Source organism: Stegostoma tigrinum, chromosome X, assembly GCF_030684315.1.
Source record: "Stegostoma tigrinum isolate sSteTig4 chromosome X, sSteTig4.hap1, whole genome shotgun sequence".
Classification (NCBI taxonomy): Eukaryota; Metazoa; Chordata; class Chondrichthyes; order Orectolobiformes; family Stegostomatidae; genus Stegostoma; species Stegostoma tigrinum.
In genome coordinates this window covers 7,829,980-7,857,863 of record NC_081404.1, presented here as the reverse complement: position 1 = coordinate 7,857,863, position 27,884 = coordinate 7,829,980, and the positions used below count along the sequence as shown (strand labels likewise).

General features: G+C 42.5%; 1 protein-coding gene across 3 annotated transcripts in view; it reads left to right on the top strand.

Moving 5' to 3' along the window:
* The first annotated feature begins 661 nt into the window (after positions 1-661).
* The window catches only part of LOC125448323 (zinc finger protein 148-like), a 67,959-nt gene continuing 40,736 nt past the window's right edge, over positions 662-27,884 (top strand). For all 3 annotated transcript variants that reach the window (XM_059643329.1, XM_048523571.2, XM_048523570.2), the window contains exons 1-3: positions 662-780; positions 22,797-23,138; positions 26,155-26,352. In XM_059643329.1, the coding sequence (XP_059499312.1) occupies positions 22,809-23,138; positions 26,155-26,352 (528 nt within the window). In that variant the 5' untranslated portion in view covers positions 662-780; positions 22,797-22,808. The remainder of the gene's footprint in view (positions 781-22,796; positions 23,139-26,154; positions 26,353-27,884) is intronic.

The following is a 27,884-nucleotide window of genomic DNA, read 5'->3' as shown; positions in this document are numbered from 1 at the left end:
TGGAATGATTACAGCTGTCAACCTTTTCTGAAGTGCTCCTACCTCCTTCCTTATACAAGAAGTAATTTATATCCAAGCTGTAAATTGTTTTCATCTTCTGCAGTCCTTTTCCTGGGTGAAGATTCTGATCTAAGATTAGTATAGGTATGAACAGCAGTATCAGTTCATCCTGGCATTAGTGCTTGCAGGAACATCTTCCACTGTACCTGCTATGGCATTCGTCAACACATCACAGGCAGGCTTGCAGATTACTAAATTAAAAATACAGCATCCCATTGACAGTTCTGTCGAGTTCTAGTTCGTAGGGCGAAATTCAGGCGTTGTTTGAATTGGAAGTTTCGAATCTGTGGGGATATTTTGAGCGCAACTTCCAGAGTTAGCAGGAAAGTAGGGTCTCTAGTGACGCAGAGAATAAGGAGGAGGGGAGCGTTAACAAGTATTTTCTAAAATACAAAATAGGTTTAATATTTCCAGACTTTTTAAAGAGGGAAATGAGTGAGACGGGACAGGTTTTGTAGAGGATACGTTGTTTGGAACTTGCCAATAATTAAGATGGCAGCCGTGAGCACTTAGTGCGGACGCTAGTTGCCAACAAGGGTCATGGCGGCACTGGCTTCAGATCCCGCTGTGGGACAGATGCGGTATTTCCCGGCGTGCTGTTGGTGGACTCGGCAGGGTTTTTTTTCCTCCCCCTCATTTGCGCTGCGGTCGGGGTTTTGTTTTGTAAATTTGCCGCCTGAGGCTGATGTAGAGCGGATGCTGTGAGGAGCGTGTCTCCCGGTGAGTCACTCGATGCAACCGCTCACCCGAGCTGGGGAAGCAGGTGCTGGGAGCTCGGGTTGTATGGAATCGGGAGGGTGGCCTGGGTTTTTAGGCCGTGTAACTCGGCCAGGCCCCAGTCTGGGTTCTAGGGCGACTTTGTTCAAGAATAAGCTCTCAAGCGCGGGGAACAGGGGAGAAAATCCCATTTAAAAGTAACAGTCGAGCTAGTACTCCTGGTTTATATTAAGTAGAAAATCCAAGTTGGACTTTGGCTTAACCGCTTCTGTGTTGTGTCTGAAGCGGAGATGGTGCTCGGGCCTTTTTAACGCTTTCTATAGGCCTAAGGTATTTCTTTCTTGCGGATCTGTTCTAAGACCTGAAGTTTTGATGACAGGGTCGCATTTTATTTAATCATTCCACACATAACCACGCCTCCTCGTTTCCCCTCACTCCACCAATATAAGTGCTAGTGTTCGCCTTCATGCAGTCTCGGCAGCCTTGTGATTTCTGTTCTTAAAAAATGTACCTACTTCTCAGAACTATTCCCGGGTAATAGGCACTGTGCGTTACTTAACACTTTGCCTGTGCTCCGTGATGTTCCCCTTTATTTACGGCAATCTACAGAGTTTAAAAAAAAACAAAATAAACGTCAAATCTGCATTTCACATTGGATCACCCAGTTTCCCTACCTAAGATGCTGCTTGGCCTGCTGTGTTCATCTAGCCCCACACTTTATCTTCCCTACCTACATCCCGTGTTAGCTGATGTTGTGGACCCCCGCCCCTTTCGGTATAGAAACAGAAAAGGCTGGAGATACTCGGCAGGTCAGGTAGCATCTGTGGAATGAAGAACAAAGCTAACGTTTCAGGTCACGAACTTCTCATCAGAACTTCTAAGATTTTGGTTTACTGCCTCTTCAGGTGTTATCTCTCCTTTAAATCTCTTGTCATCGCCTCAGACTTGCTGATACCTGCACATTTCCAGATGTGAGATATACTGAAGCAGCCTAAACACCCCAGCCTTCTGTCCACAATATTGCATCACTGTTGATCATTTGGAGATCTTCACTGACATTTTGGTGCCAATTTGCTTTGGGTCATCATCTACAGCTGAACTGGTTCTGTGGCCATTGATGTATGAAACTGGAGGCTGTTCTGCATTTTTTCTTTCTTCAGCGATTAAAATACCATCAGTATATGCGTAGAATCATTCAAAAGCATCTGACAAAGGCATCCAATCATCACCTATCTCCTAACAATGTTTAATCAGTTGCCAATTGCAAGCTACTGCCCTATCTCCAACCTCCCTTTCTTAAGTCCATGAATGTGTTGTCACCTCCATCTTTCCTAGAATTCCATATTTTGAATTCCTCTGATATTAAAGAGCCTTGCCATAGTCCAGAAACAGCTTCTATCAAAGTCACAGGACATCCTCTGTGCCTGTAACAAAGGTAAATGTTCCTCCTTATCCTTTTTGACCTTTCACTATGTCAAAGCTGCTTACTACACCATTCCAACACCTCTCCATAAAACAGGAGTATAAGTTGGTCACTCAGCCTATTATGACCGCTCCACCATTCAATGAGATCGTGGCCCATAATCCTCAAACGCACTTTTCTGCCTTTACCCCATAATCCTTGATTGATATAAAATGTCTATCTCAGTCTTAAATATATGTAACGATGCAGCCTTGACACCTTTTTGTGGTAAATAATTCCCCCGAGAATAGTGTAAATTTAGTTAAGGTCCCTTCTCATTTTTCTAAGCTTCAATCAGTGAGTACAGGCCTACCCTACTTGACCCATCCTCTAGAAGACAGTCCCTGTAAACCTAGCAAGCACGGTGGGACCAGGTATCAAGGAAGAAATAATGGCTGCTTATCGAAAGGGTACGTTAATTATCAAGGTATATTTCAACTGGAAAAATCAGATAGGGTGAAAATAGTCTAGTTGAGGAATTTATTGAATATTTTTGCAACTTTTTTTTAGATCAGCAAGTTATAGCACCAACCAGAGAGCTACCTGAACTAGACTTGGTTTTTACCAACGTGATAGACTTACTTCCTAAACTAATAGTCAAAGTGCCCTGGATAGCATTGATTATAATACGACTGAATGTTGCGTACAGGTTAAGGCAGAGAAGTGTGGGTCCAGACTCCCTATTTTGAATTGTGAGGGCATGAAATAAGAGTTAGTGACTATGAAATAGCAATTTAGGTTAAGGTTATTGGTCAATACAAATGCAGTGGCAAACATTTAAGGAGATATTCTAGAAAGCACAGAACAGACCCATTCCAACAAATAAGAAAAATTCTAAGGGACTGCATTCATGGTTAACTTTTTTTTTAAAAAAAAGTCAAAGATAGTATCAAACTCCAAGAAAAGACATTATAATTGTGTAAGGACAGGTGGCAGGTTAGAAGATTGAACAGCATATTTACAAAAAATAAAAAAAAACTAAAGGATGAATGAAGGAGAAATTAGAGTTTGAGAGAAAGTTAGCTAAAATTATCAAAGCAGATTGGAAAGGTTTCTTTAGATATTTTAAAAAAAGGTTAATGTAACTGTTGGCCCTTCAGAAAATGGGTGTGCGGAGTTCATAGTGGAGGATCAAGAGATGGCAGACAAATTGAACAGACATTTTGTTAGCCTTCAATAGATAGGATACAAGTAGCATCCTAGAAATAGATGCAAGTCAGGAATTGAAAGGAAGAGAAGAGCTCAAGAAAATTACAATTGCCAGGGAATTAGTTTTAAGTACTGCTGCGAGTTGACAAGTCCCCAGGTCCTGACGGATTTCCAGAGTCTTAAATGAAGTAGCCAGTGAGATAGTTGATGTGTTGGTTTTAATTTTCTAAAACCCAGTAGTTTCAAGGAGGTTCCTTTTAGGTTGTAAATAGGTAATGTAACTCATTCATTCAAAAGGGGAGAGAGACCAAAAGCAGGAAACTATAACCCAGTTAGCTTAGCTTATTAAAGGTTTAACTCATTTGTTGAAGTTCTTTAAAGAAATTACTTGTGCTGTGGATAAAGGGGAACCAGTGGATGTATTGTATTGAGACTTCTAGAAGGCATTTTATAAAGTGTCACATCAAAGGTTATTGAGGAAAATGAAAGCTCCTGGTGTTGGGGGTAATATATTGGTATGGATAGAAGATCGGTTGGTTAACAGGAAGCAGACAGTAGGAATAAATGGGCCTTCTACAGGCTGGCAGGATGGCTGTGATAAATTGGGGAATGGTTATTAAAAGGGTGATGATTGATAGGTGATGGCAAGCATTTTAAAAAGTGCATGGAAGAACTGAAACAATTGTTTATTCCTGTCTGGCATAAAACAAAATAGGAAAGATGGCCTGCCCATGGCTCATGAGGGACATTTGGGGATAGGGTTTGATCCAAAGAAGGGGCATACAAATTGGACAAATAAAGTAACAGATTGGGAGCAGTTTAGATTTCAGCCAAGGAGGGCAAAAGGTTTGACTTTTAAGAGGAGGTAAATCAAAGTATGAGAGTAAGCTTGTGAGGGATGTACAAACTGATTGTAAGAGCTTCTATAGGTATGTGACAAGAAAAGGAAGTGAAGACAAATGTAGGTCCCTTATAGTAAGAAACAGGGGAATTATAGTAGTGAACAAAGAGATGGCAGACAAATTAAATACATATTTTGGTTTGTCTTCACAAAGGAGGATGCATTCCAAAAATGTTGGAGGATTGGTTGAATTAAAGACCGATTAAATTCCCAGGACCAGAAAATCTACATCCCTGAGTATTTAAGGAGGGGACCCTAGAAGTGATGGATGCATTGGTGGTCATCTTTTCAATATTCTATAGACTCTGAAGCAGTTCCTGTGGATTGAGGGTAGCTAATGCAACCCCACTATTCTTTCTTGAAAAAAAAACAGGAAATTATCGACCAGTCAGCCTGACATTGCTAGTGGGGAAAATGCACTTGGAAAATAGTGATGGGATCAGACAAACTCAGCATGGATTTATGAAAAGGAAATTGTACTTGACAAATCTAGTGGAATTTTTTTGATGTAATTAGTAGAGTTGATTAGGAAGAACTGGTGGATGTGGTTTACTTGAACTTTAAAGGCGTTTCATGAGGTTCCACATATGAGAATAATGTGTAAAATTAGAGTGCGGGGGATTGGGAGTAGTGTACTGCCAGAACTGTTTGGGACACAGGAAAGAGTAGGAATACACTGGTTTTCTGAGTGGCAGGCAGTAACTTGGACCCAGCTATTCACGATATATTAATGATTTATAGAATTGTACAGTACAGAGAGGGCCCTCTGGCCCATCAAGTCCGTACTGCCAAAAATGTATGACTACCTATAACGAGTCCCACTTTCCTGCACTAGTCCCATGGCCTTAAATATGATGACATTTCAAGTGCTCAACCAAGTATCTAAAGGTTGTGAGGCTTCCCCCCCCAACCCCCCAACTATCCTTTTAGGCAGTGCATTCCAGACTCCTCTTCCCCCCACCTCCCCCCGCTGATGAAAATATTTTACCTAAAATCCCCTTTTAAACCTTCTGTCTTTCACTTTAAAATTATGCCCCCTTGTTGTTGACTCTCAACCAAAGGGAACAGTTGTTTTCAATTCATCCTAACAGCATCCCTCATGATCTTATATACATCTATACATCATTGAAGTCGTCCCTCAATCTTCTCTTCTCCAAAGACAACAATCCGAGCTTATCCAGTCTCTAACTGAAATACTGCAGCCCAAACAATATCCTGGTGAATCTCCTCTGCATCCTGTCCAGTGTAATCACATCATTCCTATATTGCAGTGACCAGAGCTGCACATAGTACTCCAGCTGTGGCCTAACTAAAGTTCTGTACAGCTCCAACATAACTCCCTGGCTCTTATAATCTATTCCATGACAAAGGTAGGTGCCCCATATGCCTTCTTAACTACCTTACTTGCCTGTCCTGACACCTTGTGGAGATCTGTGGGCACGCACCTCAAGATCGCTCTGTTCCTCTTAGCTTCCTAGCACGTTGCCATTTCATTGAGTTCTCCCTTGTTTTGCTCCTTCTTCCAAAATGCATCACCCCACATTTATCAAGGTTAAATACTATCTGCCCAACTGACCACTCCTTTTATATCTTCCTCTAACCTAGCACCTCCCTCGTAGACATTGGCCAGGTGGTTGACAATCATCTGCAAACCTACTTATCATCCCTCCTGCATTCTCACCTAGACCACTTCTGAATATCACAAACAGTAATAGGACCTAGCACTGTGGGTCAGCACCAGGCTCCAGTCACACAAACAGCCTTCAGCTACCACCCTCTGTTGCTTATCACTAAGCCAATTTTGGATCCATCTTGCCAAGTTACACTGGATCCCATGAGCTTTTACCTTCTTTATCAGTTTCCCATTTGGGACCTTGTTAATGGCCTTGCTGAAATCCATGTCAACTACATCAACTGCCCTGCCCTCATTTCAATGAGGGAATTAAATGCAACATGAATAATAATACAAGTTTGTGTACAAAACAAAGCTTGGAGGGCTGGTACGCTGTGAGGAGAATGCAGGGATACTTCAGTATGATGTGGACAAGTTGAGTGAGTGCCAGTGTAATGTGGATAAATATGGGTTTATCCACTTTTTGGTACCAAAAACAGGAAGGCAGATTATTATCTGAATAGTGATAGATTGGGAAAGGGGGAGATGTAATAAGCCCTGGGAGACCTTGTAGACCAGTTACTGAAAACAGGCATGCTTGTGCAGCAGGAGGTGAAGAAGGCAAATGGTATGTTGGTCTTCATAGTGAGAGGAATTAACTACAAAAGCAAGGATGTCTTGTACAGGACCTTGGTGAGATCAAACGTGGAGTATTGTGTGCAGTTTTGGTCTCCATGCCCAAGGAAGGATGTTCCTGATGACCAGGGGTTCCAGAGCCAAGCTTAACAGTCTAAAGATGCAGGGTAAGTAATTTAGGACTGAAAGGGGAAATTTCTCCAATCAAAGTGGTGAGTCTGTGGAATTCTCTGCTACAGGAAACTGTTGAGGCGAAAACGTAGAAGACTTTCAAGAGAGGTGTAGATATAGCTATTTGGATGAAAGGGATCAAAGGTGAAATAACTGCACAGAGGCTGGTATCCTGTCACAGAGCCACCCTTTTGCTTAGATGGGTTGTGACCAGCCAGCTCAGAGCCAGTCCCTAGACTGAGGAGACCTTCTAAATCTCCAGTGAATATCTATTGGCCAGAGCTCCCTGATTGTACCGGGTTAACAGCCTCAATCAAGGATCTCATAGTCAATGAGATCTACTTGACCCTGGTTCCAATCATTACAAAAGGGCATGGGAAGAAAGTGGGAGTTGAGTACTGAGTTGGTGGAGCAAGCTTGAAGAGCTGAGTGATTGACTCCTCCCATTTTGTATGTTTCTGTATATTGGAGGCACTTAAGAGAAGGCCCACTGCATTAATTACAGCGATGAAAGGCTTGCTTGATGAAAGGAGATTAGCAGTTTAGGCCTGTACTCAGTCAAGTTTAGAATGATGAGATAAGCTAACTGAAGTACGTAAGACACTAAAGGGGGTTGACAAAGGAGTGTAATTGAGTGGTTGTTGCCCTACAAGGGGAAATCTAGAATGAAAGGTCATAATTTGAGGCGAAGAGGCTGCAGATTTAAAACCATGATGAGGAGGAATTAGCTATGAAGTCATACAGCATAGAAACCGATCCTTTGGTCCAACTAGTCCACACTGACCATGTTCCCGAACCAAAATAGCCCCACTTGCCTGTGTTTAGCCTATATCCCCCAATGTTCTGAGTTGTGAACCTGTGGAATTCACTGTCAGAGTGTGGTGGACACCAGGACACTGGATAAATTTGAGGAGACAGGTTTTTAATTAGTAATAGGTTAAAGGGTTATGTATGGATGCAGAAAAGTGGAGTTGAGGCTGAGCTGACATCATTCTGGATCGTATTAAGTGGTGCAACATGAGCAAATGGCTGAATTGCCCACTCTTGCCTACAAATTCAGTTGTTCTTAAGTCATGAGTGGTATGCCACATGTTCTGTTCTAAATGGCCTGCTGTTACATCCTTTATAATAGATGATCTCATTTTCCTAAGAACAGATGCTTAATTGGCCCGTAGTTACATGTGTTTTTCTTCATCTTCCCTTTTTAAGTAAATTTGTTATGCTGACAGGTTTCTAACCATCTGTGACTTTTCCGGAGTCTAAGGATCCTTGATAGCTGCTAGCTTTAATATCCTGTAGCCCAGAAACTTGTCAGTCTTCAGCTCTGTGAGTTTCCCTTGTACTTTTTCTCTCTAATGATAGAATTTGTTTTCTTACCTCCTTTTGCCTCTTTGATTATTTAGTATTTTTTGGGATGCTGTTAGTGCCTTCGACTGTGAAGACTGATGCAAAGTATTTATTTGACTCCTCCGCTAGTTCCTGTTTCCCCATTAACAGTTCCCCGGCCTCGAAAGGGTCTATGTACATTTTGCCCTTTCTCTTCCTCCTTAAAGAGGCTCTCTCTGTCCGTCTTGATATGACTTGTAAGTTTACCCTTACAATTTATCTTCCTCGTTCTTTTTCAAAGTCATTTTTAGTTTGTTTTTAAAACTTGCCCAAACCTCTGGTTTACTGCTAATCTTTACCAAGATTGTGTTTTCTTTCAGTTTGATGCTGTCCTTAACTTGCTTGGTTAACTGTGATGTGGAGGTGCTGGTGTTAACCAGGTCAGAAATCACATGACACGTCCAACAGGTTTATTTGAAAACACCAGCTTTTGGAGCCTCATTCCTCCTCCAGGTTTTAGTGAGAGAGGCATCAGACTCAGAACTTGTAAGGAAATGATCAAAGGCACACACCTTTGAGGATGTAGTAACCAAACCTGAGATGCTGTTAAATCTTTAATCAGTTAGATTGTTTTAATTGATTAGTATGTATGTGTAAATCCCTGAATTCCTTTCAAGTCACAGTCCTGAGAGAACTAAGGATTTCATCAGGATAAAGACGAGATGACATTTAGAATCTATTTGTGTTTTAGCTTGGACTCAGACTGGTTTTATTTCTAAAGTAGGAATTTGTAAGATGCCACATTGACTGTCTAAAAATTGTGTGCTTTTTGAACAAAATAAGATGTATCTGCAGATATGAATCTACTGTGTGTGTGTGTGTGTGTGTGTGTGTGTGTGTGTGTGTGTGTGTGTGTGTGTTATAATGTTGGAACTGGCAACTGATGAGTTGACCATCATATCCTGTTCTTATGAAGGTGTTCTACAACACCTTCAGTGTGTCCGTCTCATTCCTCCTAACCAGAACAGATTCTGTGTATGCCGAGGGCTTGTCTGTAGGGGTTGGCTGTTTTGGCATGCTTTGGAAGCAAGAGAGGTTCAGCACCTTGAGGTTATCGGTAGGCCTGTGATAGAGTGATGTACTGAGGTGTCCATTTTGATGGAGATACATGTGTCCAAGAACAAGACTGATTCTAAAGAATAGTCCATGCTAAGTCTGGTGGGATGAATCCTGCTGATATCACTATGTAGTTGTTTCAGTGATCTTGCCCTCACATACACTTTGTTTTTACAGATAAATCTTATTTTGTTAAAAAAACACACAATTTTACAGACAGTCAGTCAATGTGGCGTTTTATACATTCCTACCTTAGAAATAAAACCAGTCTGACTCCAAGCTAAAACACAAACAGATTTCAAACAAGACCTCACACTTAACATGCATCATCTGCCCTAAAATGTCACCTCTTCTTTACACTGATAAAACCTTTAGCTTTCTTAGGGCAGTGACCTGAAAGGAATTTGGGGATTTACAAATACATGTTAAATCAATTAAAACCTTCTAACTGATTAAAGATTTAACAGCATCTCAGGTTTGTTTAGTACATCCTCACCAATGGTGTGATCCTTTGATCTTTTATTTACAAATTCGGTGTCTGATACTACCTCTCTCACTAACGCCCGAAGAAGGCATGAGGCTCCGAAAGCTTGTGTTTTCAAATAAACCTGTTGGACATGTGATTTCTGACCTGGTTTACCATGATTGATTTATCCTCTTGCTAGAATCCTTTTTTCTCACTGGGAAATATTTTTACTGTGTGCTGTGAGCTAATTTCTTAAAATGTCTACCATTGTTCCTCAACTATCTTTGCTGCTAAACTCCTTTTCCAGTCCGCTTCAGCCAGCTCTGCCCTCGTTCCGTGCATTCTGCAGCATTCTGGCAGGCAGGTTTGCCACTGCAATACAGGTGTGTTTAAACTAAGTAGTAGGGGCGAGGGGACAAACTGGAAATTTAAGTGACGTTAAAGGGAAAGTGAGAATAAGAGAAGTTAAGAAAGACAGCAGAATCAACGGAGCAGAAAACTCGAGAAGGGATCATACAGTATGGCCAAGTGAAATAGGGATTGATAGGAAGGGCGAGGGGAGTAACAAATTTAAAATATTATAAATGAATGCACGAAGCATAAGAAATAAGGTGGATGAGCTTGAGGCTCAGTTGGAAATGGGCAAGTATGATGTTGTGGGGATAACTGAGATGTGGCTTCAAGTGGACAGGGCCTTGGAAATGAATATTCAAGGCTGTACGTGCTATCGAAAGGACAGACAGATGGGCAGAGGGGGTGGGGTGGCCCTGTTGGCGAGGAATGATATTCAGTCCCTTGCAAGCGGGGAACATAGAATCAGGAGATGTAGAGTCAGTATGGATAGAGCTGAGAAATTCTAAGGGTAGAAGGACCCTAATAGGAGTTATCCACAGGCCCCCAAACATTAGTCAGGATGTAGGGTGTAAATTGAATCAGTTGAAATTGGCCTGTCGCAAAGGTATTACCACAGTTGTTATGGGGGATTTCAACATGCTGGTAGATTGGGAGATTCAGGATGGTACTGGATCCCAAGAAAGGGAGTTTGTGGAGTGCCTCCGAGATGGATTCTTAGAACAGCTTGTACTGGACCCTACCAGGGAGGAGGCACTTCTGGACCTGGTGTTGTGCAACGAACCGGATTTGATCAGGCACCTCGAAGTAAAGGAGCCATTAGGAGGTAGTGACCATAATATGATAAGTTTTAATCAGCAATTTGAGAGGGGGAAGGGAGAATCGGAAGTGTCAGTATTGCAGCTGAACAAAGGGAACTATGGAGCTATGAGGGAGGAGCTGGCCAGAGTTCAGTGGTTCAGTACCCTATCAGGGATGGCAGTGGAACAACAATGGCAGGTATTTCTGGATATAATGCAAAAGGTGCAGGATCAGTTCATTCCAAAGAGGAAGAAAGATCCTAAGGGGAGGCAGGGGCGGCCGTGGCTGACGAGGGCAGTTAAGGACTGTATAAAGGTAAAAGAGAAGTATAACATCGCAAAGATGAGCGGGAAGCTGGAGGACTGGGAAGCTTTTAAAGAGCAACAGAAGATAACTAAAAAGTCAATATGCAGAGAAAAATTGAGGTACGAAGGAAAACTGGCCAAAAATATAAAGGAGGATAGTAAAAGCTTTTTTAGGTATGTGGAAAGAAAAAAAAATGGTTTAGACTAAAATTGGGCCCTTGAAGACAGAAATGGGTTAATTTATTATGGGGAACAAGGAAATGGCAGAAGAGTTGAAAAGGTACTTTGGATCTGTCTTCACTAGGGAAGACACAAGCAATCTCCCAGATGCAATAGTGGCTGAAGGACTTAGGGTAATGAATGAACTGAAGGGAATTTATATTAGGCAGGAAATGGTGTTGGATAGACTGTTAGGTCTGAAGGCTGATAAGTCCCTGGAACCTGATGGTCTGCATCCCAGGGTACTTAAGGAGGTGGCTCTAGAAATCGTGGACGCATTGGTAATCATTTTCCAATGTTCTATAGATTCAGGATCAGTTCCTGCAGATTGGACGGTGGCTAATGTTGTCTGACTTTTCAAGAAAGGAGGGAGAGAGAAAACAGGGAATTATAGACCAGTTAGCCTGACGTCAGTGGTGGGAGAGATGCTAGAGTCAATTATAAAAGATGAAATCACGACTCATTTGGATAGCAGTAATAAGATAGGCCAGAGTCTCCATGGATTTGTGAAGGGGAAACCGTACTTGACTAATCTTCTGGAATTTTTTGAGAATGTAACCGTGAAGATGGACAAGGGAGAACCAGTGGATGTAGTGTACCTGGACTTGCAGAAAGCCTTTGATAAAATCACACATAGGAGATTGGTGAGCAAAATTAGGCACTGGTATTGGGAGCAAAATACTGACTTGGATTGAAAATTGGCTGTCTGACAGGAAGCAAAGAGTAGTGATAAACGGGTCCCTTTCGGAATGGCAGGCAGTGACCAGTGGCGTTCCACAAGGTTCGGTGCTGGGACCGCAGCTATTTACAATATACATTAATGATATAGATGAAGGCATTAAAAGTAATATTAGCAAATTTGCTGATGACACAAGCTGGGTGGCAGTGTGAAATGTGAGGAGGATGTTATGAGAATACAGGGTGACTTGGACAGGCTAGGAGAGTGGACAGATGCATGGCAGATGCACTTTAATGTGGATAAATATGTGGTTCTCCCCTTTGGTGGCAAGAACAGGAAGGCAGATTACTATCTAAATGGCGTCAAGTTAGGTAAAGGGGAAGTACAGCGAGATCTAGGTGTTCTTGTACATCAGTCAATGAAAACAAGCATGCAGGTACAGCAGGCAGTGAAGAAAGCTAATGGCATGCTGGCCTTCATCACAAGAGGAATTGAGTATAAGAGCAAAGAGGTCCTTCTGCAGCTGTACAGGGCCCTGGTGAGACCGCACCTGGAGTATTGTGTGCAGTTTTGGTCTCCAAATTTGAGGAAGGACATTCTTGCTATTGAGGGAGTGCAGCGTAGGTTCACGAGGTCAATTCCTGGAACAGTGGAACTATCATATGTTGAAAGATTGGAGCGACTGGGCTTGTATACACTTGAGTTTAGAAGGATGAGAGGGGATGTGATTGAGACGTATAAGATTATCAAGGGATTGGACACTCTGGAGGCAGGAAGCATGTTTCTGCTGATGGGTGAGTCCAGAACTAGAGGACACAGTTTAAAAATAAGGGGTAGGCCATTTAGAACAGAGTTGAGGAAAAATTTCTTCACCCCGAGAGTGGTGGATATATGGAATACTCTGCCCCAGAAGGCAGTGGAGGCCAACTCTCTGGATACTTTCAAGAAAGGGATGGATAGAGCTCTTAAAGATAGTGGAATCAAGGGTTATGGGGATAAGGCAGGAACAGGATACTGATTGTGGATGATCACCCATGATCATAATGAATGGTGGTGCTGGCTCGAAGGGCTGAATGGCCTATTCCTGCACTTATTGTCTATTGTCTATTCCTTTGTGATTACCCTTATTTAAGCTTAGCGCAGTTGTTTCCCACCCATGTTCATCCCTCAGCATTTATTACCCATCCCTACTTGCCCTTGAGAAGGTGGTGGGCTGCTTTCTTGAACCACTGAAGTCCAAGTGCTGTAGGTTGACCCACAGTGCCATTAGGGAGTGAATTCCAGGATTTTGATCCAGGAATGGCAGTATGTTTCCAAGTCAGGATGGTGAGTGACTTGGAGGGGAACTTGCAGGCGGGTGGTGTTCCCATGTATCTGCTACCCTTGTCCTTCTAGCTGGTACTATTTGTGGGTTTGGAAGTTTCTGTCTCAGGAGCATTGGTGAATTTCTGCAGTGCCTCTTGGGGATCGTACGCATTGCTGTTGCTGAACATTGGTTCCTCAACCAAGTGGGCTGCTTTTGTTCTGGAATTCTAAATTTTATCATGCTATGGTCACTGTTTCCTACGCATCTTTTTTTACTCTGCCATTTGAGCTTGCCTCGTTAAACATCACCAGATCTAAAATAGCCTGATCCCTGGTTGGATCCACTACATATTGTTTGAGGAAGCTGTCCCAAATACATTTAGTGAATTCTTCCTTGTGGCTACCTCTGCCCATCTGACTGTCTGAATCTACATGAGGATTAAAATCACCCATAATCTGCCTTTGTTACATGCCCTTGTGACCTCGTTTATTCTCAATTCCATCATATAAGCTATTGTTGGGGTGGGGCCTATGGGCTACTCCTACTGGTGTTGTCTTTCCCTTTTTATTTCTTAACTTCACCCATAGTGATTCTATAGCTTCCAATCTTGCTATCAATCTTATTCCATTCTGTACCAATAATGTTACCCCACCACCCTCTCTTTCCTGCCTGTCCTTTCAAAAAGCCACAAGCCTGAAACTGTAGTTCCCAGCTTTGATCTGTTGTGCTGTTAATTCATTTGTTATTCCAAATATGTGCATTTAAATAGGGAGCCACTAATTTTGTCTTTTGACCATTTTTCCCATTGTGACCTTATTTGCTGTTGTCCCTTCCTACCCCACTCTGGTTATCCAAGCATCTGCCGCCTAATGCTGCCATATCCTCGTGCTTTATCCAGCTATGTTTCCATCAGCATGGAATGTTGGAACTTTCCTCGGCTGGCATTCATTGCTGTTCATCCTGTGTTTGAACATCTGACTTGCCTTACTGGTTGACTTCCCCATGTAAACCCCCTCTCCTGTTATGCCCTTCAGCCCCTCATCATCTCTCTTACCATTACAGTATGAGCATTTGTTACTTTGAATATTTTTATTCTTTCCTGGGATGTGAGCATTGCAGTCAAAACCACCTTTATTCACCAACCCCAATTGCCCGAGAGAAGGTGGTAAACCACATTCTTGAACTGCGGTAATTGTGTGGTATAGGCAGAGTGACAAAGCCATTAAGGAGGGAGTTCCAGGGTTTTGACCTAGTGACATTGAAGGAATGGTGATATGTTTCTAAATCTAAGTGGAGAGGTGGTTTGGAGGGAAACATGGTTCCATGTATCTGCTGCCCTGTCCTACTAGGTGGCCTTGGCAGTGGGTTTAGAAGTTGCAATTTTAGGAGTTTTGGCAATTTGCTGCAGTGCATCTTGTAGATTTTGCACACTGCTCATCCTCAGTATCCTCAGGTACTGAATCAGTCTGTGTTCACATGTAACAATATCTGGACAATATCCAGGATTGGGCTGTCAAGTGACATTCGTGCCACACAAATGCCAGGCTATGACCATCACCAATAAGAGACAATCTAACCACTGTGCCTCGACATTCGGTGGTGTTACCATCACGGAATCCCCCACTATCAAGATCCTGGGGGTTTACCATTGACCAGAGACTCGACTGGATGCACCACATTCGCACAGTGGCTACAAGAGCAGGCCAGAACCTAGGAATACATTGGCGAGTAATTCACCTCCTGACTCCTCAAAGACTGTCCGTCCTCTACAAGGCACAAGTCAGGAGTGTGATGGAGTACTCCCCACTTGCCTGGATGAGTGCAGCACCAACAACACTCGAAGCTTCACGCCATTCAGGACAAAGCAGCAGCTTGATTGGCATGACATCCACTCCCTCCACCACTGACGCGCAGCAGCAGTGTGTACTATCTACAGGATGCACTGCAGGAATTCACCAAAGATCCTCAGACAGCACCTTCCAAACCTACAACCACTTTCATCTAAAGGACAAGAGCAGCAGATACATGGGAACACCACTACCTCCAGGTTCCCCTCCAAGTCACTCACCATCCTGACTTGGAAGTATATCGCCGTTCCTTCATTATCACTGGGTCAAAATCCTGGAATCCCCTCCCTAATAGCATTGTGGATCAACCCACAGCCGGAGGACCGCAGCAGTTCAAGAAAACAGCTCACCACCACCTTCTCAAGGACAACTAGGGATGGACAAGAAATGCTGGTCAGCCAGTCGCGCCTGTGTCCCACAAAACATGAATAGAAAAAAAAAACACTTGCCACTGTGTGCGTTGGTAGTGGAGAGAGTTAATATTGAAGGTGATGGATAAGGTGCTAATCAAGTAGGCTGCTTTGTCCTGGATCCTGTTGAACTTCTTGTATGTTGTTGGGACTGCACCAATCTGGTCAGTCAAGCTGTATGCCACCACAGTCCTAATTTGTGTATCAATAGATAGTTACAGAAAGGGTTACAGCACAGGAGGCCATTTAGTTGTGTGCCTGCTGGCTATTTGTAAGAAACTGTTTTGCATGATAGACTGCACACCACATTCAAGTCATTAATAGATGTCAAAGGAACTGAGTTCCGGGGACCTAGCTTTTGGGAATCCTATATTATATAACCTACCTTCAGGCTGAAAAACAATCATTTCACCATATTCAATTCCTATCTTTAAACCAACTTCATGTTGCCTTTTTCCTGATGTTTTTCCCAAGCACTTTTTGTATAAAGGAATATTTAGTATCCAGTGCTGCCCTTTGTTGAGCCAGTTCTCCATTCACATGCCCATTTTGCCATACAGTCCCCACAGTGTGGAAAAGGCCATTTGGCCCAACAAGTCCACACCACCCCTCCAAAGTGCATCCCACCCAGATCAGTTCCCCTACCCCTACATTTTCCACGTCTAACCCACCTAACCTAAATATCCCTGGACGCCAAGCGGCGATTTAGCATGGCCAGTCCACCTAACCTGCACATCTTTGGACTGTGGGAGGAAACTGGAGCACCCGGAGGAAACCCACACGGACACAGAGAGCGTGCAAACTCCACACAGACAGTCGCCCGAGGGTGGAATTGAACCCGCGTCCCTGGCACTGTGAGGCAACAGTGCTAACCACTGAGCTACCGTGTTGTGGCTGAATCTCACTGCTCGCCTTTGCTATGATCTCTGGGTTCAAGTCTATCCACAGGAGATCTAATTGAGACCTTATTGTAATCTGTTGTACATTAGCACATTTCATTCCCAAGCTATTTATGCCTCAATTCTGGTGTACCTTGAATATCTTTCCTTAAACTGCACCCTGGTTTCCAACCCCATTTCGTTAGTTTAAACCTTTAGCAGTGTCAGGCAAATAGGTTATATTCTTACAATTTCCACTGGAGCAGAAGTTGGTGTAAGGTACTTTGAGAAAATAAGCAGTGTTGTCGTGTATGCTGTGTCTTTTCAAATGAACAACGTGCTAGCTCTATTTCAGTTGCTGATGTTGGAGGAAGTGTCACCCAGACTATGTCAACTTCTACATTTTCTAATTTCCATGCATTGTCTTTTGAAGATAAGATTTCTGGCATATTCTGAAAGCATTGTTTGTGCCTTGCAGCGTGAGATTTGGCAGACTGTGTGCATTTGTGCAACAAATCTTTGGCAAGTGCTTCTCTGCACAACTTCCAGCTCTGTCTGTTTGACATCTGGCTTGGTTTAGATCTTGTCATCTAACCTGCGTGTTGAGTTAACCCCCTCTCCTGTTCTGCCTTCCACCCTCTCATCATCTCTCTTACCATTACAGTATGGGTATTTGTCACTTTGACTATTTTTAATCTTCCCTGGAATGTGGGTGTTGCCTCTATTTCACAGAGAGATTGCAAAACAAAAAATTATATCCCTACTTTATTGTTGCACAGTGCTTTTTGCTTGTGATCAGGACCTTTCCCATTCCTTACAGTGCGCAAACTGAATCACATCCTGACAAATGGTAACCCAATGAGAGCAGCACGCGCACTCTACTTATGATCAGAGATGTGATGAACATTAATTGCGTGCATGCTGATCCGTCTTCCTGAATAAAATTAAGGTTTGGGTATCAATGTTCTTGCAAAATGCCAAACGTACCGTAAAAGGAATCAGTGTCAGGACTGTTTATGATGACATGCTCATGAGAAATCCTGCAAATGTACTGTAAAGCAGTAGATGTATGTTGGCTTGGCTGCTTCTAGTTGGAGAACAATGCTGGGATTGGTACTACCTGCACAGCAGTGTTACTAACATTCTGATGAAAAGCATGACACTCACTTCTGTGTCCAACAAAGAAAGTTTATGACTTTGATGATCTCTCTTTTGCAGGCATGCAGCCATGCATCATCTTTGATAAAGTAACTTAAGTAGCTTGTCCTTCTAGAAAACTGAAAGAAATTTTTATCTTCAGTTTTGAGATTTTATGGTCAGGAGCCAAAACGTTTAAGACATGCATTCCTCCAGCTGACATTTAATCCTTTCGACATTCCTGATGCTGTTGATCTTGTTTGCATTTGTCTGGGACACAGTGGACCACTCTTGACTTGTCCATTTTGGGTTGTCTGATAAGAACTCTTAGCATTTGGTTATTAGACTGTTGAAATGTTAATTCTGGTTTAGTAACTTCAATCAATACTATAGCAACCCATACTTATATTGAATCACTTGAGGGGACAACTGACCTCCTGAAGAAAATGTGAACGCTTTTCTTTGTTTGAATTGATGAGGGATTAATCCATCATGATGGGTTAGAGGTAAGGGTTACAATCCCAATATATGTACCAACATCTTATTATCCAATTTCCTCACTGCTTCAACAACTAATAGTTGAGAAAATAAGTTATGATCAGTTTTTAGTGCAATTTCCCTGCCCTTCAGTTACTGTACATTTTCCTGTGTCCTTGAAAGTCTTCAGTTTCATCATCTTGACAGGATCCTGAGAGCTGATACTCTTAGTGTTGTTGTTACTTCTGACAAAATGTCATGAATACCTTCTTTCCCTTTTTCTTGACCATCTTAAGATCCCTGACTTTAATGCTAATGCAACTTAACATAGAACATAGAACATTACAGCACAGTACAGGCCCTTCAGCCCTCGATGTTGTGCCGACCTGTCATACCGATCTCAAGCCCATCTAACCTACAGTGTTCCATGTACGTCCATATGCTTATCCAATGACGACTTAAATGTACCTAAAGTTGGCGAATCTACTACCGTTGCAGGCAAAGCGTTCCATTCCCTCACTACTGAGTAAAGAAACTACCTCTGACATCTGTCCTATATCTTTCACCCCTCAATTTAAAGCTATGCCCCCTCGTGCTCGCCGTCACCAACTTGGTGCAGTTTTTTTCTCAGAATTAACCATATTTTGAATGATGACTGTGGCATTCCTCTGAAGATTATCGAGACTAGAAATGTTAACGTGCTGTCTCTCCATGGATGCTGTCTGACCTGCTGTGATCGCCAGCATTGATTGTTTTCAGTTTGTTGCATTCCTCTCATTTGTTTCAAAAAATGATATTATCAGAATTTGATGATGGCCTGTAGACTGGCATCTGCAAACTCTTTTCCTAATACAGGTATAAATACCATTGCAGTGTGAAACATTCCCCATCTGAAGATTAGTTCCTTACAAGCAGAGGACATTGTTGTAATGAAATACCGTGAGCCTTTGCGTAGTTTGCTTAGCACGTTACTACAGTACTCTCAACCAGCCTACATTTGTTTGCAATATCAGATCTTTGCTGCAAGGTTGTGTTCAGTGTTATTGAGCTCAGTCGGACTGGGAGGTATCCGGTGTTTAGTTTCTGTGGGATTGAAGTTCTGTGAAGCAGGGTATTGATGCCAGTTTATTCAGGCAAAGCATTGTATTCATTTATGAAAACTGAGGAAATAAGCTGTGTTCATCATCTTGGACATACATAAGATTATTAAGCCCTATCTGTACTGTCTTCTCAGAACCTGTGCACTTGTTGTTTATTCTCCACTATACAAATCAATATTCGCAGTGATGTCGAGTGGTTGTATGAATTTACTTCATATAATTTTCTTGGGTACTTTTCGTTGCTTTACTCTGGCTGACTCATCCCTTTGAATTATTATGCTATTTGAGTTGTCAGGAAAGGGTACAACTTTCAATGTCTGCCCACAGACAGTGTTTGCTTGATACAGTTGAGAAAAAGAGCTTGGAGAAATTCAGTGGCAGCTTGGTAAAGTTAACTGTTTGATTTAAAAACTGAAATTGTGTCAGTGATTAAATACTTAGGAGCAGTCAAAAGCTCTGGAGAATTTTATCTCGGGTGAAGAGATTGAACTACTAAAACATGAGCGGTCATTGAGGAAGTCACTGTCTGGGAGGCTTTGAAGGAGTTCCAAAGCTAGATCTTCAGAAGTGAAGAATTAGAATCCCTTGCAAAGGTGCTAGAGCTTTCATGGGATTTGGTGAACTATGTTGTCACTAACATCTGGTGATTTCTGCCCTGACTGCCTCAATCATTTAAAGTGTAGCCTGTGGGATCTTTGACCACAGTTTGTCTGTTAACTCGTTTACCTTGTTAATCATGAATATCTAAGTTTTATATATAGTTTGTGGTTTAGAATCATTATCTTACCTGTTTGGTATACCAGGTTAGTTATTACTGCTGTTGTTTGTTTTATACAATAAAGATGATATCTTTTTGGTGTTTCAATTCACCCTTGGGAACCCTGTCACTTTATTGTCTTACCTTTGGTTCTTCTACACATTCTATTTTTTAAAAGATTATGGACTATGAAGTCAGATCATAACAAATAGCTAGCTTGTCCATTATTCTCCAAACTGGGCTTATTATGCTACTCTTTGTTTGAGATTTTAGGTTTTGTACAAGGAAGCTTTGATACCCTCTTTTTCTGAAAGATGCATTTTTAAAACAAATTGTTTGGTTTTGTCATTCTAAGAGCCTCCAGTTCTTTACAATTTTTCCCTCGATAACCACATCACAAGTGCAGATATCCTGTCTGGTGGAGGTTGCTTTTTGCAGTATGGTCTTGGTTTTTTTTTGATAGTAAACATTTGTGTATCTCAGACAATGGCTGAGATGATATCTGTTCAGAAGTGCCAAGATCTTGTCCACAGATGAGTAACAAGATTGCATCTCAATACTGTGATAGAATCCCTACAGTGTGGAAACAGGCCCTTCGGCCCAACAAGTCCACACCAAGCCTTAGAGCATCCCACCCAGACCCATCCCCCTATAACTCACCAAATCTACACTCCCTGAGCACTATGGGCAATTTAGCATGGCCAATCCACCTAACCTACACATCTTCGGACTGTGGGAGGAAACCCATGCAGACACGGGGAGAATGTGCATACTCCACGCAGACAGTCACCGGAGGCTGGAATCGAACCTGCGTCCCTGGTACTGTGAGGCAGCAGTGCTAACCACTGAGTCACTGTGCTGCCCCTGTGAGGAGCAGCATACCTGCCATTGTGGTCTCACATTGTATCAGCATCTCACGTTCTGTCTTTTTGTCTCATCCAGTTGTGTATCTCCACAATATTCTTGTCTTTCTTGCCAAGAATGCCTTGCGGGTTTTCCCTTGGTTTTGGTCATGTTTGAGCAAAGCTGTTGAACCTTAGTGATGACTTCACTCCTGTCTGCTCTGGTTCTGCTTCAGCCAAACAAAAATGAAAAGTTAAGTTCTTAAAAAGTCAAGAAATGAAGTGCATGAGGAGTTAAAGCATCAGAAAGAAAATGTAAAATGAATGTGATAGATGTTATTAATGATGCGCCCAAAATATCATTTTTAATTTTTTGATTAACTTGACCAGTATAAGCTTGAGAAATCCCAACTGCTGAGTGTTTGGAGTGAGTGACATAAGCACGTGGGATTAAAGCAGGCCCACAGTATGGCTAAGTCAGATGGTGAGAGGAATATTAATATAACCATGCATATATTAAAATAATTCCTGATGAAATATTATAAAATTACATGTCTTGCCTTCACAGTTCTGAATTTCTTTTCTTTCTAGCTTTTTGGCTATGTCACTTTTGGCATTTTTGTAGCAATGTAGCAATGCAGGCCATATTCAATCACATTTTGGATGACTGCAAATTTGGTGCAATAATCAGCACCAAATCTAAACTTTCATTTGCCTTTTCAGCCTTTACTTCTCTTGTTCCAGTGAAATTATTGAACACTGGTGAGAATGTTGTCCAGCTACAATCTGAGAACGGAATTGATCCTTTGGCATCGATGACAACATACTTGCAACAAGCCATTTCTCAGGAGCAATAGGAACAGAAAAGGCTGGACCTCGGACGTTACCTCTCTTTCTGTCTTTACAGATGCTGCTTGTTTCCAGCATTTTCTGCTTTTATTTCAGATTTCCAGCAACAGCAATAGTTTGTTTTCAGATTGTTTTGTAGTACAGATATTATTGCCTAACTTTTGCAAAACTGCCAAATGCATCAGTTGTGTTTGGTAATAAAATTTGCAATCAGTTATATCAACACTGTAGATTTTTGTGTGATTTCTGTATGCTTCTGTCATATTTTCTCACACTTTTCAAGACAGGAATGTTGATTTTTGTGATGTGGTTTCCAAATTTGCATTGTTATTAATTTAAAGTGCTTACAAAGTGGAGGCAGTGAACACATTTTTTTTGTGACTTATGTTCATATCTACCTCCAAGCAGCACCACAAACCGTTCTGCAGTGTCATTTCGAGCTGCATACTGATTGGAGAATGAGGTGCACTTGGGGGATTCCCGCATGGCGTAGTAGTCACCCATTGCCCCTCTGCCTTCATGTTCTTGCAGTGCTCTCTCATCAGTCTTCTTAATTTTCAGTGCTTTTTCTGTCTCCTGCTGACTCCCTCAGGCTTGCTGTCGGTCTTGACTGACTCCCTGCCTTTTAATTCTGGGTCTGTGGCATTCTTTCTCCTTGAGTTCTGTCTTGATTGCTGGACAAACCTTCAGGTGTCAAGAGGTGAGTTGCTCACTGGAGGATTCTTGGCTCTCCCTGCTTTTGCTCTCTCACCAGCACTAACACACATGCAGGCACACAAAGACCAACAGACACAGCCACACCTTGCCTGCGATGCCATAGCCAAAGAACACAATATGACTTTGAGGAAGCAAGGATGCTGTCAACTATAAAACCATATCTGAGCATGCCTCCATCTCTTACAGTAAAAAAAATCAAAGAGAGCTGTGTACGGTTTTAATAAAAATCATAGGATGTGGGCATTGCTGGCTAGGCCAGCATTTGTTACCCATCTCCAGTCGCCCTCGAGAAGGTGGTTGACTGCTGCCTTAAACTGCCGCAGTCCATGTGCTGTTTCAGCACCAGATGTGAGGAACAGACAGTAAGTGCTTTACATTTTGCTGTATTTCTCTGCATTCATCTTGCTGTCGGTTGAACTGGTCCTTCACTTGACTATTTAACACTCTCTATGCTCGTTTTAGTTTCTTCCCAAAGTGATCTCTAACAATTGTACTTCTTTTGCAGTATTTTGGCCAGATGAGCAGGGTGGATGGAATTTCTGATCTTCCCAGTGTCCCAGTAGAAGGACAACAGCCCCTCCTCGAGTATGGGAGAACTCCTCAACAGGCATCTCTTGTTGACAATGCCATGTTACAAGACAACACCAATGAAGTTGGAATCTTGCAGGATAGCTCTGTAAGTCACGAGATGGTGGGTTCTCACCGCCTCCTGCAGAGTGGAGCAATTAGCCATCAAGGAATGATAACTGGCAATGACGCATTGACTCAGACCACCTTGAGAAATGCAGATGGACCAGACAGCCATGCTGCTGTTACTGTGACACAGAGTTTACCCTGTGCAACCCAAGTAAGTACCTATTCTCAAAAGCTCTAAAGAGCCTTGGGCATCCCAAGTATGCAAACACGAAAAGCTAGTCGATTGGTTTGTGAGCCCGTCAAAAAGGCCAATGGAGTGCTGACCTTTATCTTGAATGCAAGAATACAAAAAGGAGGAAGTTATGCTTGAGTTATATAGTGTCTTGATGAGACCCCGTCTGGAATACTAGGTTCCGTTCAGCACCCTTCAGGATGGATCTATTGGCCTTAGAGCGGTTGTAGCACACATTTACCAAAATGGTACTAGATTTAACAGAGTTAAATTGTGAGGACAGATTTCATAAACCTGGATTGTATTCTCTTGAGTATAGAATATTGAAATGTTAAAATGTTAAAAGATTCTATAAGTTAGATACTGTCACAACCTTCTCTTCCATTATCGTTGCTTCCATGCTTGTTTCTTCGGACAAGAATCCTATTCCCCCCCACCACATAGAGCCTTTCACCTGTCTCAGTACTCCTGCTCCACCTGACCCCCCCTCTCTGGCTGTTTCCTGGCATTTTATCTCTTCTTTAAGAACTGCTGGTGTGACGTTGGCTGCCTTAGTTTCTCTGCGCCCCCCCCCCCCCCCCCCCCCCAACCTCTCTCACTTGAACCTGTCTCCCTATGAGCTTGCTGCACTCTGTTCTCTCAGGTCCAACCCCTATCTTGCTATGAAACTGCTGATAAGGGAGGATGCGATCGTCTTTTGGCGTGCAGACCTCTACCTGGCAGAGGCTGAGTGCCAACTCTCGGATACTTCCTCCTGGGTCATGACCCCATCACTGAACACCAAGCTGTTGTTTCCAGGACTGCCGTGGACCTCGTCCCTAATGGCGATCCTACCTGCACAGCTTTCTGTCTCTCAGTCCACCAACCCTGCCGAGCCTGCGTCTCGTCCTTCTCAAAATCCACAAACGGGACTGCCCTGGCAGACCCATTGCTTTAGCTTGTTCCTGCCTCGCTGAACTTTTTCTTCCTACCTTGACCTTATTTTACCCCCTTTCATTGTCCAGTCTCTTCCTCTTACATTCATGATCATCTTCCCTAAATTGATAGGTCAGTAGTGGGGATGTTATTGATGCCTGCGTAATGTGTAGTTCCATTTCTGGTTCCTCGTTCTGATGCAGTCTGTGCCCACGACACCTGGAAGGCATTCAGACTTTTACTGATTGGATAGATGGTAGCATTAGAAGTAATGTTACTGGACTAGTAATCCAGGCAGCTAGGCTGATGCTCTGGGGATGAGTTCAGATCTCTCCATAGTAGTAAGGAGAATGTTAAATTCAATTAATTTATAGTTCTGGAGTTAAAAACATTGGTCTCTGTAATAATGATCTTAAATCTGTGTTGCTCAGGTCACAGCACCATCAGCTAATAGGAAAGATTTTTCCTACCTTACCTTAGCATGCCATGATCTTGTACATATTTTGTAGAAGATCAGCGAATCCCTACAGTGTGGAAACAGGCCCTTCAGCCCAACAAGTCCACACCGATCCACAGAGGAACCCACCCAGATACACCCCCTCCCCCACCCCCAATCTACACATCCCTGAACACTATGGGCAATTCAGCATGGCCAATCCACCTAGCCTGCACATCTTCGGACTGTGGAGAGAAACCGGAGCACCCGGAGGAAACCCACGCAGACGTGGGGAGAATGTGAAAACTCCACACAGACAGCCACCCGAGGGGCGAAATCGAACCTGGGTCCCTGGTGCTCTGAGACAGCAGTGCTAGCTACTGTGCTGCCCCGAACATACTTTCACTCCAGATGGGACACGAGCCCACAATCCCTGGCTTAGGAGGCCTGCACTTTATCCATTTATCAAATGTGCCCTCGTTCGCTAAGGAGAATAGCCCTCCCCTTTCTAATCTAACTGTGTAACTGAAATATCCCACTTTCAAACTATGCCGGTAAATCTCAAAAGATTTTAATTTAAACTTAGTTAGCCAACTGCCAGTTGATTTTCTTTTTCTGTAAAACATTTTAAGTGATTTGATTGGTTGCATAAATGATAAAATTGTGAATGTCACTTTGCAGTTTGCTTATCACAAAGGGCAACATGTTCCAATTTTAGGGCTGGCAGACTCTACTGTACAAATGTTTACATAGGCACATTTTAAACATTAAATGTAGCATGGCTCAAAGTCATGGAGCTTAGGAAGTAAAGTCTGTAGGTAGGCAAGATTTTTATTACCATACAGAAGGGAATGATGGCTTTGGGGCAATATAATTGAGGTAATAATCTTAAAGTAATATATTTGTCATCATGCAAAATGCCTAATCAGTTAAGTTTTCAAACTAGAGCCTTAAACTAGATGAACAAAGCAAACCTCATTGGTCTGCATTTATTGGTTGGGGCATTGAGTACAAGAGTTGGAAAGTGATGTTGCAGCTTTATAAACTTTGGTAGGCCACACTTGGTGGGGGGGGGCGGGTGGCGTTGGTGAGCGGGGATGCGGGGTGGAAAAGAAGTTCACAGGAGATGTGAGGCGCAAGGTTTTTTGGTAGGTGTCTGGAAGTAGCAGGTGCTTGGAACACATACCGGGAGTAGTGGAGGAGGTAGATAGGCATATGAATAAGCAAGGATTGGAGGGATATAAACCATGGACAGGCAGAAAGGATTAGTTTAATTTGACAAGATGTTAGGCACAACATCATCATTGGTTATTTCGCTAGGGGAACTTCCTTGCTGTTTAAATAATTCCATTGGATGTTTTACTTCTGCCTGAGAGGGAAGTTGGGACTTCAGTTTAACATCTCATCTGAAAGTTGTCTACCATGAGAATGCAACACTCCTTCAGTGTGACGCTGGTGTTGCATAGGTTACTAAGTTGCTGGAGTGGAGCTTGGATTCATAACCTTTTCGCTTGGTGCTATCAGTGAGCCATGGCTGGCATTCTACACCAAGGACATAGCGGTCTCAGTAATAGAGAGCCACAGAATGGCCAATCTGTTGTTTTATGTGAAGCCTTCCTTATGCGTTATTTCTTCTCATGAAAGGTACTGGGTAAAAGCAGGGTGCTTGAAGGAGTTGAACAGTTTGATGGAAAGAAGCAGAGCGAACAAGAAGACCTAGTAAAATTGAGAGGAAATGAAAATCTTTTGAAGCTCGGAGAGAATGAAGAATTGCTGAAGTTCAGACAGCATGAAGAATTGATGAAGAAACAAAAGAGTAAAAAAATTCGTACTCCTTCCAAAGTAAGTTTTCAATGCTTTTTTGTAAAAGTTGTGGTCTGGAGTTTCTGTTAGGGGTGTAATCTAGACAATGCACTGAAATGGTCTTGGGGAGGAGAAACTGCATGTAGGTCCTTTTTGCATAAGGCTCGCTTGCATAGGACCAAATGTAAACTCTCACTACATGAACTAGCACAATCCAGCAGCAATATTGAGCATAATTGTTGTAGCCTCAATATTACTGAATTCAGCTCACTTTAATGAGAAAAGTTGGCCAAAGCATCACTACAGCTAGGCCAGTCAAGAATTTCACTCGCTGTTGGTCACAGATCTTGGGTTCCAAGGGCTAATCAGTAGACTGAATTTGAATTCAGATTAATTTAATCGTGTTATAGTGGCAACAGCATGATGAGAAACTGACATGAGTGAAGTTAGTGTTGATTGCTGGAGAGTGCAGATCAAGCCAGTAGCAACAGTTTGTGAGGTCCGCGGCCCTTGTGCCTATGATTCTAGGTGCAGTGTGATGAGCCATCCTGGGACAGGCACAGTTGGAGGAAACCTGCTGTGCTGATTGGGGGGCCTGGCCAGTTTTGCAGACTTTTGAGACTGAGTCAAAGGCCATGGAAATGATGGCATTAAGTGGCCTTTGCTGAATTTTTAAGGTGCATCTCATTTATCTCATTTGTGGCTGCAATGGCCCTATTAACTATTCTAGCTCCATCATCTAGTGCCAGTCTTCTGCCTTTTCTCCCATATCCCTGCACATCATTACTATCCAAAAAGCCATCCAATGCCTTTTTGAATGCCTCAATTGAACCTGCCTCCGCCATGTTTCCGGGCAGTGCATTCCATATCCTAACAACTTGCTGTGCGAAAATGTTTCTTTTCATATCATCCTTCTTTTTCCAATGACTTTAAATTTATGCTTCCTGATCTTGTTTCTTTTACGAGGAGAAACAGTTTCACCCTATCTACTCTGTTCACTCCACTCATGTGTTTAAAAATCTCAATCAAACTCATCTTGGCTGTCTTCTGTCCGCGAAGATCAGTCCATTTCTTCAATCTATCCTCATCCTTATAGTTTCTCATATGTGGAACTATTCTTGTAAGTCACTTTTGCACTCTCTCCACTGCATTCGCATCTTTCTTTTGGTGGGGGCCTATAACTGTACTTAGTCTTTCAGCTGAGGTCTAAAAAGTGTCTTGTATAAATTCAACATCACCTCCTTGTTCTTGTACTCTGTGTCCCTATTAATAAAGCCAAGGACACTCTATACTTTGAGATAACAAAGTGTGGAGCTGGATGAATACAGCAGGCCAAGTAGCATCTTAGGAGCACACTCTATACTTTATTTATTTCACTCTTCACCTGTCCTGTTACCTTCCGTGATCTATGCACACATATACACTGAGATCTCTCTGCTTCCGCACCCCCTTTAGAATTGTACCCCTACTTTATATTGTCTTTCACTGTTCTTCCAAACTGCATTACCTCGTAGTTCTCTGCATTGAACTTCATATGCCATCTGTCTAATCACTCTACCAACCTGTTGATG